The 16,368-nt window shown below is 38.4% G+C and overlaps 1 protein-coding gene across 12 annotated transcripts in view; it reads left to right on the top strand.

Annotated features, from left to right (window-relative positions):
- Window positions 1-3,187, top strand: part of LOC137240952 (sodium- and chloride-dependent glycine transporter 1) — a 56,233-nt gene extending 53,046 nt beyond the window's left edge. For 11 of the 12 annotated variants that reach the window (XM_067767979.1, XM_067767983.1, XM_067767977.1 and 8 more), the window contains 2 exons: window positions 486-692; window positions 764-3,187. In XM_067767979.1, the coding sequence (XP_067624080.1) occupies window positions 486-692; window positions 764-1,036 (480 nt within the window). In that variant the 3' untranslated portion in view covers window positions 1,037-3,187. Of the gene's footprint in view, window positions 1-485; window positions 697-763 lie in introns of all 12 variants that reach the window. The other variant, XM_067767985.1, reaches the window with a different exon arrangement.
- Window positions 3,188-16,368: the final 13,181 nt, after the last annotated feature.

The following is a 16,368-nucleotide window of genomic DNA, read 5'->3' as shown; positions in this document are numbered from 1 at the left end:
TTACCTTCATCATAATTTTCGTTTGGTATTATTTCGGGACTATCATTTCGTGGCTATTTCAGTACTCTTTCCAGACAGTCCTCGGGTAATTTTGAAACCATTTCAGGATAATTTCAAGACCAATTTGAAACTACCTTGTTATCATTTCAGGATTGTTTATTACTTCGATTCTAGACTATTTAGAGATAATTTCTCAATTATTGTTTAAAAGATAATATCTATTTGGAAGTCATATGTAAACCATTTTAAACATCACTGTAGAAACATCTTTGAATATTTTGGGAATGTGTTGGTGATCATATCAGACGTTAGACATGAATACAGATTGAGGCCCAAGCCATTTTAAAAACAAATATAGCTATGCATCCGACGCCAATTTTGTGTTTAATTTTTTTCGTCCATGAGAGTTAACATATTATTTGTTTTCTGCAGAAACTCACGCATAAATTTTTTTAATAGGACTTCTTTTTCAAATCTCTTTTCAGAAAGGCTTTGAGCACTTGGACTTACTGCCAAATATCGTCGTTCTATCCCATTTGATAATCTCATTCGTACTATTGCTCATGACTACATGGATTTATGGACGTGAACGTTTTCAATGCGATCTACAATTTATGTTGGGCAAAACGATTTCGAGTTTTAAAATATTCTTGATACGATTTTTAACGCCAGCATTTTTTGTTTTAAGTATTGTGAGTAAGGGATATTTTTTTCGCATCCAATGTACCTCATAAATAAATCACTAACGATTTCCTAATTTCAGATTCAAACGCTTTACTTTTTAGAACGTGACAATTCACCAACTGCCCTCGTCATCGTCAGTCAATGTTTGATATATGCTATAGCTCCTGCCTATATGATTTATAAAGTTTGTGAAACTACTGGCACCATACGTAATAGACTGAAACAATGCTTTGCACCGCACGACTGGCATCCCGTTGACGCAGATAATCGTCGCTTTTACGAAGAGATTATGGGCGTAACGGAAATGTTGGTATTAGAGGGTGGCGAAGAACACTGCGCTGTGAATTCTTAATACAATAAGATTCGTTTTAATGTAGTAAATTAATGTCAAGTTAATGCAATAAGTGTAGAAATCCCTCCGAAGAAGTTGACATTCGCTCAAGATAGGTCAGTTTGACACTGAAATTTGCAAAAAGAAATGTATGAAATATCCAATCGAGAGCAGGCAAATATTGCGGTATCTGTAATTTTGTCACAAAATGATCACAGTAAATCACAGCGACTGCTTTTAAGAAATGTTCGTGACACTTGAAAATTTAGTTGCGGCGAAATGAAGCAATAGACCGGTGCTTTGCGTTGCGACTGCAAAGTCGGCTGCTACTTATCCGCTTCATAATTCTATGATTCATATCGTCGCAGCTTGTGGTTCTGCTGTGGCGAAAGCTGTAATGCGGATTGTTATTGCGATTTTGAGTAAGCGTAATTGTTTGCTGTGAGTTATATAAAATTCAATCACAAAATCGCTAAATGTGCCATCTCTAATTCCAAATACTGTCGAAATGCATCCGTATATTGAGATATAGTCGGGTTGTTTTGGATATGAAAATTCTAGTCTGTGAAGTGTTTAGACATATTTACCCGGTAATACTCAGAATTGATTAAGATACATTCATTAAATGCTTGAAAAAAGGCCGTACTATGATGTTCTGAGAAAGCGACTCAAATGTCATATGTTCATGGAATGTATAAATTAGGGCAGCGTATTTCCAGATCAGCCACAACTCCGTACTACGAACGGGATGTTTCCACATGTTGCCAGGGCATTATTTAGCGAGACGGACGTGCTCAATGTTAAAGGACTAAATAATGCTAGACAAGCAGACAGCTCTTCCTTGTTTAAAACGCGTAAACTTCCGCAGAGGCTTTAATACCCTCAACACCCAATTAGGTTAGATCTACGGAATACGACGAGGTGAAATCATTCAGTCACTTCTTTATTGAAGTACTAGCAGGGATAGAAGGTAACGAAAAGGCCGATGAGTTATAAGTTGGCAAAGGAGAGTGCAACACTCGCTGAAACGACGATAGACCTCCCAATCCGTTTGGGAGAGATTAAAAATAGACAGGAGTTGCATATGATCAATCAAGCAGGAAAATCGTGGACAAAAGCGCGGGCTGCAAAATTTCTAAGATCATTTGAAATCCTACGATAAAACACGATTCAGAAGTGTCTCCTATCTATGAAGAGAGAAGAGTTAAGATTTACGATGGGCATACTAAGTGGCCACTGTCTTCTGGCGTCACATATTTATAAGTTAGGCCTCGTCAATAACAACACGTGAAGGAAGTGCGAACTGCAGGAAGAAACAGTTGAGCTTATTCTGTGCTCATGTCCTTTGATCGCCAGATCAAGACTCCAGTTATTAGGGGTGGCAGAGTTGCTACATCTCGAGGCAGCAATTAAGATAGGTCCTAGAAAACTTCTAGTGTTTGCCAAGAGGAAGGAGTTATTCTAAAACATAAGTTCTGGTGCCTGATTGGGGTTCTTCCGTTTAGTCGTCAAACAAATTCTGGTAACACTATGTACACATTCTGTCTATGTGAGGTCTTTATTGACCGACCAGTTCAACCTACCCTTCGTTTTGAACGAATCAAATTTTACTGAGGGATTTTTTCGGATTCATAACTCGGTTTAGAAGTAGAGTATATTTGTCGTTGTAGAGCACACTCACCGAAAAATGTTTAGACTGCTTAAGCGAATATTAATCGATATCATTTGTGGTATCTATGAATCGACTGCCGTATGAACGAACAATTTTATTTGTACGCCAAACGCTTAGATGTGAGATATTTTACGAATATTGCAATAAATCCATACCTAGTTCATACTCAATAAGTAACTAGATACATACATATTTATGGGCGATAGTAGAAATTATAGAAATTGCGAATAGTTTTTTGAAGCAGCTTTTTTTATAAGAGATTATGAGTCAATTTTACATACATACAAATATTTTAAATGTAATGTAACTAAGTAAAGTGATATATGGCTAAGAAGACTCCTCAATATTAGAAATAATGCATGTGTGATTGTGACAAATATATGTACAAGTAATTAAACCGTTATGTGAAATAAGTATAGTAATTATATGTGTATTTGATATTGAATGTATATTTGAATGTGAATCTGGCTGAAATAATTAAATAAATATTACCAAAAAAATCTAGACTTTATATAATACTAGCTTATGCCCGTGGGTTTTACTCCACGTTTCTATAAAAATATGCAGGCTACGCGTAACTCGCCATGGGTAAAACATGAGTTGATAAGATTGACTTCTGCTACAGCTAATGACTGTTATGATATATTCATATTTGTAACAGGATTCCCCTCGGGTAGGTGAGGTTGACAATTGAGTCGCCGAAGCTCTGAAGCTATAAAAAGTTTTGTATTGCGCTCATCAATCCCTTGATTCGCAGCTAATGATCGTCCTTGGGCTTCATTGAATAGGAAATTTGAGGCATTTAAAATTGAAAAGACAAATCTATCGGTATCAATGGAATCCTTAGTTATAAACTTTTTTGTTTTCAAATTTTTCCGATAAAATGAATTGCTTCAATGACATTCGTAAAATTTTTGTGATGAAAAGCCTTGTCCTTCCCACTAACTAAGCGTGGGGAAGCGAAATAACGAAGCACCCATGGTGTGATGGTAGCGTGCTCCGCCTACCACACCGGATGCCCTGGGTTCAAACCCCGGGCAAAGCAACATCAAACATTTTAGAAATAAGGTTTTTCAATTAGAAGACAATTTTTCTAAGCGGGGTCGCCCCTCGGCAGTGTTTGGCAAGCGCGCCGGGTGTATTTCTGCCATGAAAAGCTCTCAGTGAAAACTCATCTGCCTTGCAGATGCCGTTCGGAGTCGGGATAAAATCATGTAGGTCCCGTCCGGCCAATTTGTAGGGAAAATCAAGAGGAGCACGACGCAAATTGGAAGAGAAGCTCGGCCTTAGATCTCTTCGGAGGTTATCGCGCCTTACATTTATTTTATTTTATGGGCCCTTTTTTTAAGGATCAATCGATGAGGAGATGTTTCTGATGGCTCAAAAGAACTAATAAACTCAATCGGATATGCACAGCTTGGGACTCTTTCACGACTGTGTTAATAGAATGAGGTGCCTAAAATGCCTTTTCTCAAAGCCATTTATAGTTTTTAAAGATAGATTCAATATTTGGAAGAAACATTAGCTATTAAAGCTTCAGATGATGTCATAATTTCTCAAAAACTTGCAGGAAAAGAAATCAAATATGTTAGTACAGAAATAGAAATTTTGCCATAATTAATTTCAAGAAGTTGGTTAGCAAAAGCTGCTGCTGAAGTATTTCCGCCAAAATGCCCTCTCATATTTCTGAAGAGAGTAAATTTTTGTACGTAAAGCCGTCTATAGACGAAAAAGCACGCATTTACTTCAACTGCGGCTGTTCCAGCAAGTAACAGGAAAGCACCACCTTTGGGATGATCATTACATCTTAAATTCTTAAGGGTTCGGCCTAAACTTGCAGCGACTGTTTATGAGTCATTGTGCACACATTGCACACCCTCACTTTGGCCTGACCATTTGTTTGTGTTGCACATCGGTGTATCAGATATTTGCAGAGAGTGGTCATTTAAATGCGGAGTTGTACGTTCACCACAAAAAGGGTATCCGCGGCATCTGAGAAAGCAACTGCCTTAGTGATTTCTCTGTTTGCTCTTACATAAATTAATATCATATTAAACAGAAATATTTTTTTCCGGTTCCTCCATCCGAAAATACCAACTCTAACAACCCTAAAGATAACATAAAAGAATACTAAAGGAATATCAACCAAACCCAACTCTTCAATCAAACTTTACGTGTTGAAATAACCTATGTTTTTAAGGCAGCCATAGTTGTGAAAGTCCCATTTGTCTTGATTTTTTTTTTAATTCCATATATTACTGGCGCTGTTAGGACTTAAGGTCATATAACTTCTTAACTATTTTCATTATTCCATTTGTATGGGAGGTGCCACGCCCCTTCTTACTCACCCCTTATTTTCTTAGGGGTGTTAGGGATTGATCCAATTTAACTCTTTACTGGATTTTAATGTTTTTGAATACTTCCAGAGTTATGCTGTATTAAACATTCCATTTGTATGGTAGGTGACACCCCCTTTTTATACTCCGCTGAGCAGAGCTCATAGAGTATATTAACTTTGTTCGCATAATGGTAATCCGTAACGGCATAAACTAATCGAGATAGATATAGACTTCTATATATCAAAATGATCTGGGCGAAAAAAGAAATTAATTTAGCAATGTCCGTCCGTACGTCCGTCCGTAAACACGATAACATGAGTAAATTTTGGGGTATCTTGATGAAATTTGGTATTTGTATGCCTGGGCGCTCATCTCAGATCGCAATTAAAAATGAAGAAAATCGGACTGAAATCGGTTGAAGCCACGCCCAGTTTTTATACACAGTCCACCGTCTGTCCTTCCGCTCGGCCGTTAACACGATAACTTGCGCAAAAAAAACGATATATCTTGACTGAACTTAGTTCACGTACTTATCTGAAGTCACTTTATCTTGGTATAAAATATGGCCGAAATCCGACTATGACCACGCCCACTTTTCCGATATCGAAAATTACGAAAAATGAAAAAAATGCCATAATTCTGTACCAAATATGAAAAAAGAGATGAAACATGGTAATTGGATTGGTTTATTGACGCAAAATTTAACTTTAGAAAAAACTTTGTAAAATGTGTGTGACATCTACCATATTAAGTAGAAGAAAATGAAAAAGTTTTGCAGGGCGAAATCAAAAGCCCTTGGAATATTGGCAGGAATACTGTTCGTGGTATGACATATATAAATAAATTAGCGGTACCCGACAGATGATGTTTTGGTTGATATCTCGAAAACGCCTTCACATATACAACTAAGGGCTACTCCCTTTTAAAACCCTCATTAATACTTTTAATTTGATAGCCATATCGTACAAACACATTCTAGAGTCACCCCTGGTCCACCCTTATTGCGATATCTCGAAAAGGCGTCCACCTATAGAACTAAGGCCCACTACGTTTTAAATAATCATTAACACCTTTCCTTTGATACACATGTCATACAAACACATTCCAGGGTTACCCTTGGTTCATTTTGCTTAATGGTGATTTTCCCTTATTTTGCCTCCAAAGCTCTTAGCTGAGTATGTAATGTTCGGTTACACCCGAACTTAGCCTTCCTTACTTGTTTATATTGAAGTTAGTTTGAGCCTATGACCATCTTTGGAAGGTTTCTAGTGGGTGATTGAAATTTAGTTTTGATCGACCGATCCGTTTAGGGCGCAACCCGTTACATAATTTTAACTTTATTAATATATAGATAGAAGATATGGAGAGACTCTAGTTAACAAAAAAATTTTACGGCGGAAAATTACTAAACATCCAAAAGGAATAACTGGCAAACAACTCTGTAGTCAAACTTTAGCTGTTATAATAACCTAAGTTTGTACGGCATCCATAGTTCTGAAAAATCCCATTTTCCCCAATTCCACATTTTACTTGAGGTGTTAGGACTTAACCTCAAATAGCTCCTTACCAATTTTCGTTATCCCACCATTACTAAATCCAGAGATATGCAGTATGATAAATCCCATTTATATGGGAGGTGCCACGCCCCTTTCTCCGCCACCCCACATTTTCTTGGGGGTGTTAGGGATTAACCTCATATAAATCCTTACTGAATTTCAATGTTCTAGCATGAATACCTTCAGAGTTATGTAGTACTAAATATTCATTTTGCATGGAGGTGCCCCTTTACGCCCCTTTTATATATCGATATTATTTTTAGCCAATGACCATCCTTGGAAGGTTTCTAGTGAGTTGGTTGTGATCGGTCGATCCGTTTAGGACGCAACTCGATCTATACCTACATACATAATTCGAATTTGATATATATAGATGACAGAGTAATGCAATTACCTTATCTTATAGAAGACCCATGGATATTTATTTCTGTTGTTGACTTCGCCCAAAAACTGTTTAGGTGCGTCAAGGGCTTGGTGCGGTCACAACCCGTAATCGGTTCTCCAGGACACTGGTGCGTCCGCTGTTATCGTGGAGGAGCCTTTCCGTGACCGGGTCGCATCGGGAAGTAGCGTTAATCTTACCTCTACGAGCTGTGTTATTATTATATCTATACATGTGACAGTTGAACCAACTTTGTCACAAGATAAAAACTTCAAACATTTAAAACGAAGATAATGTGTGAAAGAATGAGAATAGGATGACAAGCAAAGGAAATGGTAGGGACTTCAAGCATTGGGTTGAGACATGGAAAGCTGTGGAAGAGTGCATTAAGAATTCGTCAGCTCTTAAGAACTTAATTGGACCCGAGACATGGAAAGCTAGGGAGGCGTGCATTAAGAATTTTTCAGCTCTCAGGAACTTAATTGGACCCGACCGAGAGAGCAAGCCTTAGAATTGGGCACCTGACAGAGTTGAAATAATACGAGGTCATTTTGTTAACAAGAACTTTGCCGCAAACAACGAAAAAAGAGGCAGCGATCGGCAGAAGGAAACATGCTTGCTATTAAGATGCAGAATGTCGATGGAAAACGACCTAGTTACAGGGCTGTTAGGAAACCTAGACGCGTTAGCTAAATTTACCTTTGTCAGAAAATGAGACAGAAGAATTTTCAATAGCTAGGAATGGGTAGGACAGAGTTAGGTAGGGTTCAGTCGCATTATACTGCTGTAGAGGGGCAGTTGAAAAACGCTGTTGATTGTCTCCAAGTGTGATACATTGGCTGTACGATATTGTGGTCAAGCGGATTCTGCTATTCGGGATTTTCTTTGACTTAGTGGAGAACACTGGACACTTCTTCCACGGCCAATAGATTGGAAGCAGTGCAGCAACTGGCACCAGTTGACATAAAATCGGAGCTCCGTGAAATACCTAAGTTGACTCTAAGCGCAATGCTGTTGTTTGTGATTTACGAATACTCCAACATTCTGAACGATTTCGACTTCAACGCTGACAGGGCGCACCATTGTGTGCCGGCTTCCGCTTCTGTTGCCACTTCCCCTCTCATCCTTCATGCGGAAGTAGATTGGGTGCTGTTAATATTACAGAATATCACATCCACTCAGACAGTCTGATAGCTATCAAAGCGCCTAGCTATGCCAGTGTGAAGTCGAGAACTGGAAGGGATTGCTTGCCCTTATTTGCAATGAATATGAATACTTTTGATTAAAATTATCCAGGTTTCAGAGCATAAGGATATCCCTAGCAATTGTCAGGCTAATCTCTTGACCCGAAGAAAGTGAAGACTTTGAAATTCCTATGGCTACTTGCTATTTGCTTCTGGAAAGGTGGGCCTCGTACCAGCTGGGAAAACGCTGGACTGACACCACCTCTTGCTGTCTGGGCCGTTCTTGACCCCAAGCACTCGGCAGAGCTCATCTATCTACGGTAATTGGAGTGCGTATAAGGAACGTATAGGCATCTCTAGGATGCCGTTCGGTCCAAATTAACTAAAGGTATACAGTTTGCGGTATACTCTTTTTTTTTTTTTTTTTTTTTTTTTTGCGGGGAGGCTGAAAAATGCCTAATGCACCATAATTGCTGCCGTCGCAGCAACCGTGTGTCCGTAGACTAAAAAACAGCCCCGTTCTGGAACCGTCGCCCACCCCGGCACCACTTTCGCATTACTTTAGGGTGGCGTTCCATATTTCTCATTTTTTAAGAGCCTACTGTTGTCCCTGCGTCCAGGTTCCCGCTATTTGCTCTGAGTGTTCATTTAATCGCCACTGCTTCGCATGCGCATTTCTCTGCGCTCCCTCTCAACATCCATCAGGCGTGCCATTACTATAAATGCCATTTTGCTCACTGCAGTCCAGCATTCTTTCCTGTTGCACATATGTGAAACTAAATTTCTCGTGGTAGGTTCCTCCCCAAAGACTCCATGCAAGGTGAGTCTTTCTTCGTGGAAACGGGGGCAGTAGAACATGACGTGTTCTGCGTTTTCTAACTCTATGGTACACATTGGACAATGAGGATCTTCCTCTATCCTACGCTTCCATAAATACTCTTTGAAACCGCCATGTCCACTCATTATCTGCGTGAGATGGTAGTTCAGTTCGCCGTGCTTCCCCTCATTCCATTGAGCTACGTTCCAAACTAGTGTGAAAGTCCAACGCCCTTTACTCGAGGCCTCCCACCGTTCTTGCCACTTAGCTATTGTTTGTGTCCTTGCTCTTTTCTTGTCTTCTTCAGATGGTCGCTCGATATTAGTGTTATACAGATCGGCCATTTCGCTTGCCAGTAAGTCCACTGGGATTTTCCGGGTTAGAACCAGGATCGCGTCGTCGGACACCGTCCGATAAGCACTTGCTATTCTTAAAGAAGCAAGTCGGTACGCTGCTAATATATATTTTTGATGGGTCTGTTTAGATCCATACCACACTGGTGCTGCGTATAGTATTATTGAGCTGGTTACTGTGGACAATAGCTAACGTATAGCTTCGCTCGGACCACCAATGTTAGGCATTATTCGCATAAGTGATCCATTAACTTTGGTAATTTTCTCCCCCACCGCTCTGAAGTGCTTTTTGAAAGTTAACTTAGAGTCAATGTGCACTCCAAAGTATTTTAAGGAATCCTTTGAGGTGATTTGATGATCCCCGACAGTTAAGACTAACTCGTTCGCCGACCGTTTGGAGCTTACTAATACCACTTCCGTCTTTTGGCTAGCCAACTCCAGTCCTGTATTGGCCAGCCATTCCTTTATTCTTGCTACGGCGTCATTACATAATGCTTGAAGCAGGTCCAGTTTCTTGGCCACTACTTGCGGTATACTCTACCGATTCCGAAATAAGCAGGTCCTTCAAGCTGCAAAATCACTGTAGTGTCTTTAAGAGGGAAATGGTAGCCCTGACGGGAAGGGTGAAATACCAGTGGTTTTTGCATCAATGACTTCGCAGAAATTTAGACAGCTTTTTGTGCGCTTTGAAACAGGTTTCTACGATTTCTTGTGTGTTGTTCTTTAAATCAAGTGAGAGACGATTTTTTTTCAAATTCGGAAAATTTTTTACATTAGATTCACTAGTTTGTATATAACTCTATTCAATTAATTTTTTTTTAGAAAAAATGTTGAAGCTTTAGAACAAAAAAACACCCATTATTATTCGTAATCTTTTTTTTTTTTTCAAAGCGGAATAACCCATAGCTATAAACAAAATTAATTTCCTTATCAAGAACTAAGAGCGGCCACCGTGGTGTGATGGTAGCGTGCTCCGCCTACCACACCGTATGCCCTGGGTTCATACCCCGTGCAAAGCAACATCAAAATTTTAGAAATAAGGTTTTACAATTAGAAGAAAATTTTTCTAAGCGGGGTCGCCCCTCGACAGTGTTTGGCAAGCGCTCCGGGTGTATTTCTGCCATGAAAAGCTCTCAGTGAAAACTCATGTGCCTTGCAGAAAATCAATAGGAGCACGACGCAAATTGGAAGAGAAGCTCGGCCTTAGATCTCTTCGGAGGTTATCGCGCCTTACATTTATTTTTTTTTTTTATCAGGAACTAAGAACCACTCTCAATTCCGCGAAATAAATGAGCATTTTCAAAAAAGTAAACTACTAATATATAGAACATTTTGAATCGCTGATTATTTTTTTTGCTGACCAATTCAGTGTATGCTAGTATTATTGATTATTTCAACAAATAGATTAACACATTAGACTGATTAAGAAAAATACGATTTTTTTGTTTCTTTTTAAAGATTTATCAAGAAAAGTCAAGAAGATATATCTCATGACATCTGTACGTACGCTTTATGTTGGGATACGTAGTTGTGTTTTTACAGTCGACTTTGCCCTTTTCTCTCCTAGAACCGTTGACTTCCTTTGACTAAAACCAATGGTTTTTGGTACTATGGTCCTAGAGATCGAACATAAAATAATTTTGGAAAAGTGCGCTGTGTTCCGCTTCGCCCTCCCGAGAACAATTAATATCTCCAAATTATTTAAGACTTATTTTACTGTTTTTGGTATTGACTCGGTACTTTTTGCGGACTAGCTCCCGATCATTTCGAAATTGTATTCGAATTAACTTAGGAATTGTTTCGAGATCAATTCGAGATAATTTGACGCTTTCTCCATAAAATATTGAGATTGATTTAGGGATGATTTCCGGACTTAAAAAGGCTTCTTAAAGATGATTTTGCTATAATTTGGGGCCATTTAAGGAAAAATTCCGAACTATTCTGGGAGCCTCTCCGAACTATCTTCATATTATTTCGGGATTGTTTTCGAAATAATTTCGGAATTATTTTTTTGATATAAGTTTGGAGACTATTTTCGGATTAAGTTGCGAGATTATTCCAGTAATATTTCGGAATTAAAATTGGATCATTTCGACACTGTTTCGACGCAATGTCCGAGATCAATTCTGGACTATTTAAAGATCATTTGGGGACGCTTTCGGGACTATCTCGGTACCATTTGTAACTATCACCGCATTGCTTCCGGATTATTTCTGAAGTCAGTTCGGGACTATTCCAGGACTATTTCGGATCATATTGCAAAAGCTTTCGGTTTATTCCAGGATAAACTCCGAACTTTTTTGAGATCAGTTAGGAACTTTTTCGAATCTATTCCTGAATAATTTCAGAATCGCTTTTGGGATGATCGAAAGCATGTTGGGATTATCTCCAAATCCGATCGATAACATTGGTAACATTTCGGCACAGTACTCAGATCATTTGGAAACAATTTTGGAATTTTTTCGGTATCAACTCGGAACTATTTGGGAATTATTTGGGTAGGGTTCTAAGGCTTTTTCTGGGTAATTTAGAACTATCTCCGGATAACTTCGAGATTGACTTCGGAATCAATTCCGTACTGTTCTAGAATTATTTCGAGACCATAATACTATAATTTTTGACTAATTCGGAACGATTCTAGATTAAATTCGACATTTCTTCCGGGATAATTTGAAGACTATTTCTGGAACATGTTTTGACTATGTCCGGATCCGGTCGAAACTATTTATGTAACAGTTCGGGATTGCATTTGGTTTTTTACGGGACAACTTCGTTATTTTTTCCAGATCAAGGATGGACTATCTTAGAATTATTTGGGATTGTTTCTAGGTAATATGGACAACTTCGGAATTACTTCAAGAATATTCTGGGACGATAATGATAAGCATTTGGAGTTGTTTCGATATCCTTTTGGGAAAATTTCAAAACCATTTCGGGATTGGTTTTTGTGTTCATTTAGGGACTATTTCCGTAGCATGTTGAGACTATCTACGGATCTTATCGGGCCTATTTAAGTAACATTTCGGAATTGGTTTTAGATCATTTAGTGGCAATTTCTGAATTGCTTTGGAGATCGTTTCTGGACTATAAAAATAAGTAAGGAAGGCTAAGTTCGGGTATAACCGAACATTACATACTCAGCTGAGAACTTTAGCGACAAAATGAGGGAAAATCGTCATGTAGGAAAATGAACATAGGGTAACCTTGGAATGTGTTTGTACGATACGGGTATCAACTGAAAGGTGTTAATGAGTATTTTAAAATGCAGTGGGCCTTAGTTCTTTAGGTGGACGCCTTTTCGAGATATCGCCATAAAGCTGGTCCAGGGTGACTATAGAATGTGTTTGTACGATATGCGTATCAAATGAAAGGTGTTAATGAGTATTTTAAAAAGGAATGGGCCTTAGTTATATAGGTGGACGCCTTTTCGAGATATCGCCATAAAAGTAGACCAGGGGTGACGCTATAATGTGTTTGTACGATATGGGAATCAAATGAATGGTGTTAATGAGTATTTTAAAATGCATTGGGCCTTAGTTCTTTAGGTGGACGCCTTTTCGAGATATCGCCATAAAGCTGGTCCAGGGTGACTATAGAATGTGTTTGTGCGATATGGGTATCAAATGAAAGGTGTTAATGAGTATTTTTAAAAGGGAGTGGGCCTTCGTGCTATAGGTGTTCGCCTTTTCGAAATATCGCCATAAAGGTGGACGAGGGGTGACTCTAGAACGTGTTTGTACGATATGCGTATCAAATTAAAGGTATTAATGAGGATTTCAAAAGGGAGTGGCCCTTAGTTGTATATGTGAAGGCGTTTTCGAAATATCGGACAAAATATAGACCAGGGTGACACAGAACATCATCTGTCGGGTACCGCTAATTATACTCGGCTGAGCAGAGCTCACAGAATATATTAACTTTGATTGGATAACGGTTGGTTTTACAGGTATAAAGGAATCGAGATAGATATAGGCTTCCATATATCAAAATCATCAGTATCGAAAAAAAATTTGATTGAGCCATGACCGTCCGTCCGTCTGTCCGTTAACACGATAACTTGAGTAAATTTTGAGGTATCTTGATGAAATTTGGTATATAGGTTCCTGGGCTCTCATGTCAGGTCGCTATTTAAAACGAACGGACTATAACCACGCCCACTTTTTCGATATCGAAAATTTCAAAAACCGAAAAAATGCGATAATTCATTGCCAAAGACGGATAAAGCGGTGAAACTTGGTAGATGGGTTGAACTTATGACGCAGAATAGAAAATTAGTAAGATTTTTGACAATGGGTGTGGCACCGCCCACTTTTAAAAGAAGGTAATTTGAAAGTTTTGCAAGCTGTAATTTGGCAGTCGTTGAAGATATCATGATGAAATTTGGCAGGAACGTTACTACTATTACTATATATGTGCTAAATAAAAACTAGCAAAATCGGATGAAGAACACGCCCACTTTTTAAAAAAAAATTTTTTTAAAGTAAAATTTTAACAAAAAATTTAATATGTTTACTGTATATAAGTAAATTAAGTCAACATTTATTAAATTCTATGACGGTAGCTGTTTTCTGTGAAAATGGCCGAAATCAGTTGGAGCCACGCCCAGTTTTTATACACAGTCCACCGTCTGTCCTTCCGCTCGGCCGTTAACACGATAACTTGAGCAAAAACCGATTTATCTTTATTAAACTTAGTCCACGCACTTATCTTAACTCACTTTATCTTGGTATAAAAAATGGCCGAAATCCGACTATAAACACGCCCACTTTTTCGATATCGAAAATTACGAAAAATGACAAAAATGCCATAATTCTATACCAAATACGAAAAAAGGGATGAAACATGGTAATTTGATTGGTTTATTGACGCAAAATATAACTTTAGAAAAAACTTTGTAAAATGGGTGTGACACCTAACATATTAAGTAGAAGAAAATGAAAAAGTTTTACAGGGCGAAATCAACAGCCCTTGGAATCTTGGCAGGAATACTGTTCGTGGTATTGCATATATAAATAAATTAGCGGTACCCGACAGATGATTTTCTGGATCACCCTGTTCCACATTTTGGTCGGTATCGCGAAAACGCCTTCTCATATACATCTAAGGGCCACTCGCTTTTAAAACCCTCATTAATACCTTTAATTTGATACCCATATCGTACAAACAAATTCTAGAGTCACCCTTGATCCACCTTTATGGCGATATCTCGAAAAGGCGTCCACCTATATACCGAAGGCCCACTCGCTGTTAAAATGCTCATTAACAACTCTCATTTGATTCCCATATCTTACAAACACATTCTAGAGTCACCCCTGGTCAACCTTTATGGCGATATCTAGAAACGGCGTCCACCTATGGAACTAAGGATCACTCCCTTTTAAAATACTCATTAACACCTTTCATTTGATACCCATATCGTACAAAAATTTTTTAGAGTCACCCCTGGTCCACCTTTATGGCGATATCTCGAAAAGGCGTTCACCTATAGAACTAAATCCCATTCCCTTTTAAAATACTCATTAACACCTTTCATTTGATGCCCATATAGTACAAACACATTTTAGAGTCACCCCTGTTCCACCTTTATGGCGATATCTCGAAAAGGCGTTCACCTATAGAACTAAGGCCCATTCCCTTTTAAAATACTCATTAACACCTTTCATTTGATACCGATATCGTACAAGCACATTCTAGAGTCACCCCTGGCCCACCTTTATGGCGATATCTCGAAAAGGCGTCCACCTATAGACCTAAGGCCTACTTCCTCTTAAAATGCTCAGTCACACCTTTCATTTGATACCCATATCGTACAAACACATTCTAGAGTCACGCCTGGTCCACCTTTATGGCGATATCCCTAAATGGCGTTCATCCATAGAACTATGGCCTACTCTCTCTTAAAATACTCTTTAATACCTTCCATTTGATACACATGTCATACAACCCCATTCCAAGGTTACCCTAGGTTCATTTTCCTACATGGTGATTTTCCCTTATTTTCTCTCCATAGCTCACAACTGAGTATGTAATGCTCGGTTACACCCGAACTTAGCCTTCCTTACTTGTTTATTTATATAATTAATACCACGAACAATATTCCTGCCATGATTCCAATGGTTTTTGATTTCGCCCTGCAGAGCTTTTGCATTTTCTTCTACTTAATACGGTAGGTGTCACACCCATTTTACAAAGTTTTTTCTAAAGTTATATTGTGCGTCAATAGACCAATACAAGAACAACAACATCCCTTTTTTCGTATTTGGTATAGAATTATGGCATTTTTTTCATTTTTCGAAATTTTCCATATCGAAAAAGTGTACGTGGTCATACTCATTTTTCATACCAAGATAAAGAGAGGTAAGTACGTGAACTAAGTTTAATAAATATAAATCGGTTTTTGCTCAAGCTATCGTGTTAACGGCCGAGCGGAAGGACAGACGGTGGACTGTGTATAAAAACTGGGCGTGGCTGTAACCGGTTTCGCCCATTTTCACAGAAACCAGTTAAAGTAATAGAAGTTATGCCCCTACCAAATTTCACAAGGATTGGTGAATTTTTGTTCGAGTTATGACATTATCAGTATTCTAGACAAATTAAATGAAAAAGGGCGGAGCCACGCCCATTTTGAAATTTTATTTTATTTTTGTATTTTGTTGCACCATATCATTACTGGAGTTGAATTTTGACATAATTTACTTATATACTGTAAAGATATTAAATTTTTTGTTAAAATTTGACTTTTAAAATTTTTTTCTTCATCCGACTTCGTTAGTTTTTATTTGGCACACATATAGTAAAAGGAGTAACATTCCTGGCAAATTTTATCACGATACTTCGACGACTGCCAAATTACAGCTTGCAAAACTTTTAAATTACCTCCGTTTAAAAGTGGGCGGTGCCACGCCCATTGTGCAACATTTTACAAATTTTCTATTCTGCGTCATAAGTTCAACTCACCTACCAAGTTTCATCACTTTATCCGCCTTTGGTAATGAATTATCGCACTTTTTCCGTTTTTCGAAATTTTCGATATCGAAAAAGTGGGCGTGG

This window comes from Eurosta solidaginis, chromosome 2 (genome assembly GCF_040869045.1).
Source record: "Eurosta solidaginis isolate ZX-2024a chromosome 2, ASM4086904v1, whole genome shotgun sequence".
In the NCBI taxonomy this organism is placed as follows: domain Eukaryota; kingdom Metazoa; phylum Arthropoda; class Insecta; order Diptera; family Tephritidae; genus Eurosta; species Eurosta solidaginis.
The sequence above is the reverse complement of the archived record's forward strand: the minus strand, read 5'-3'. Positions and strand labels throughout refer to the sequence as shown.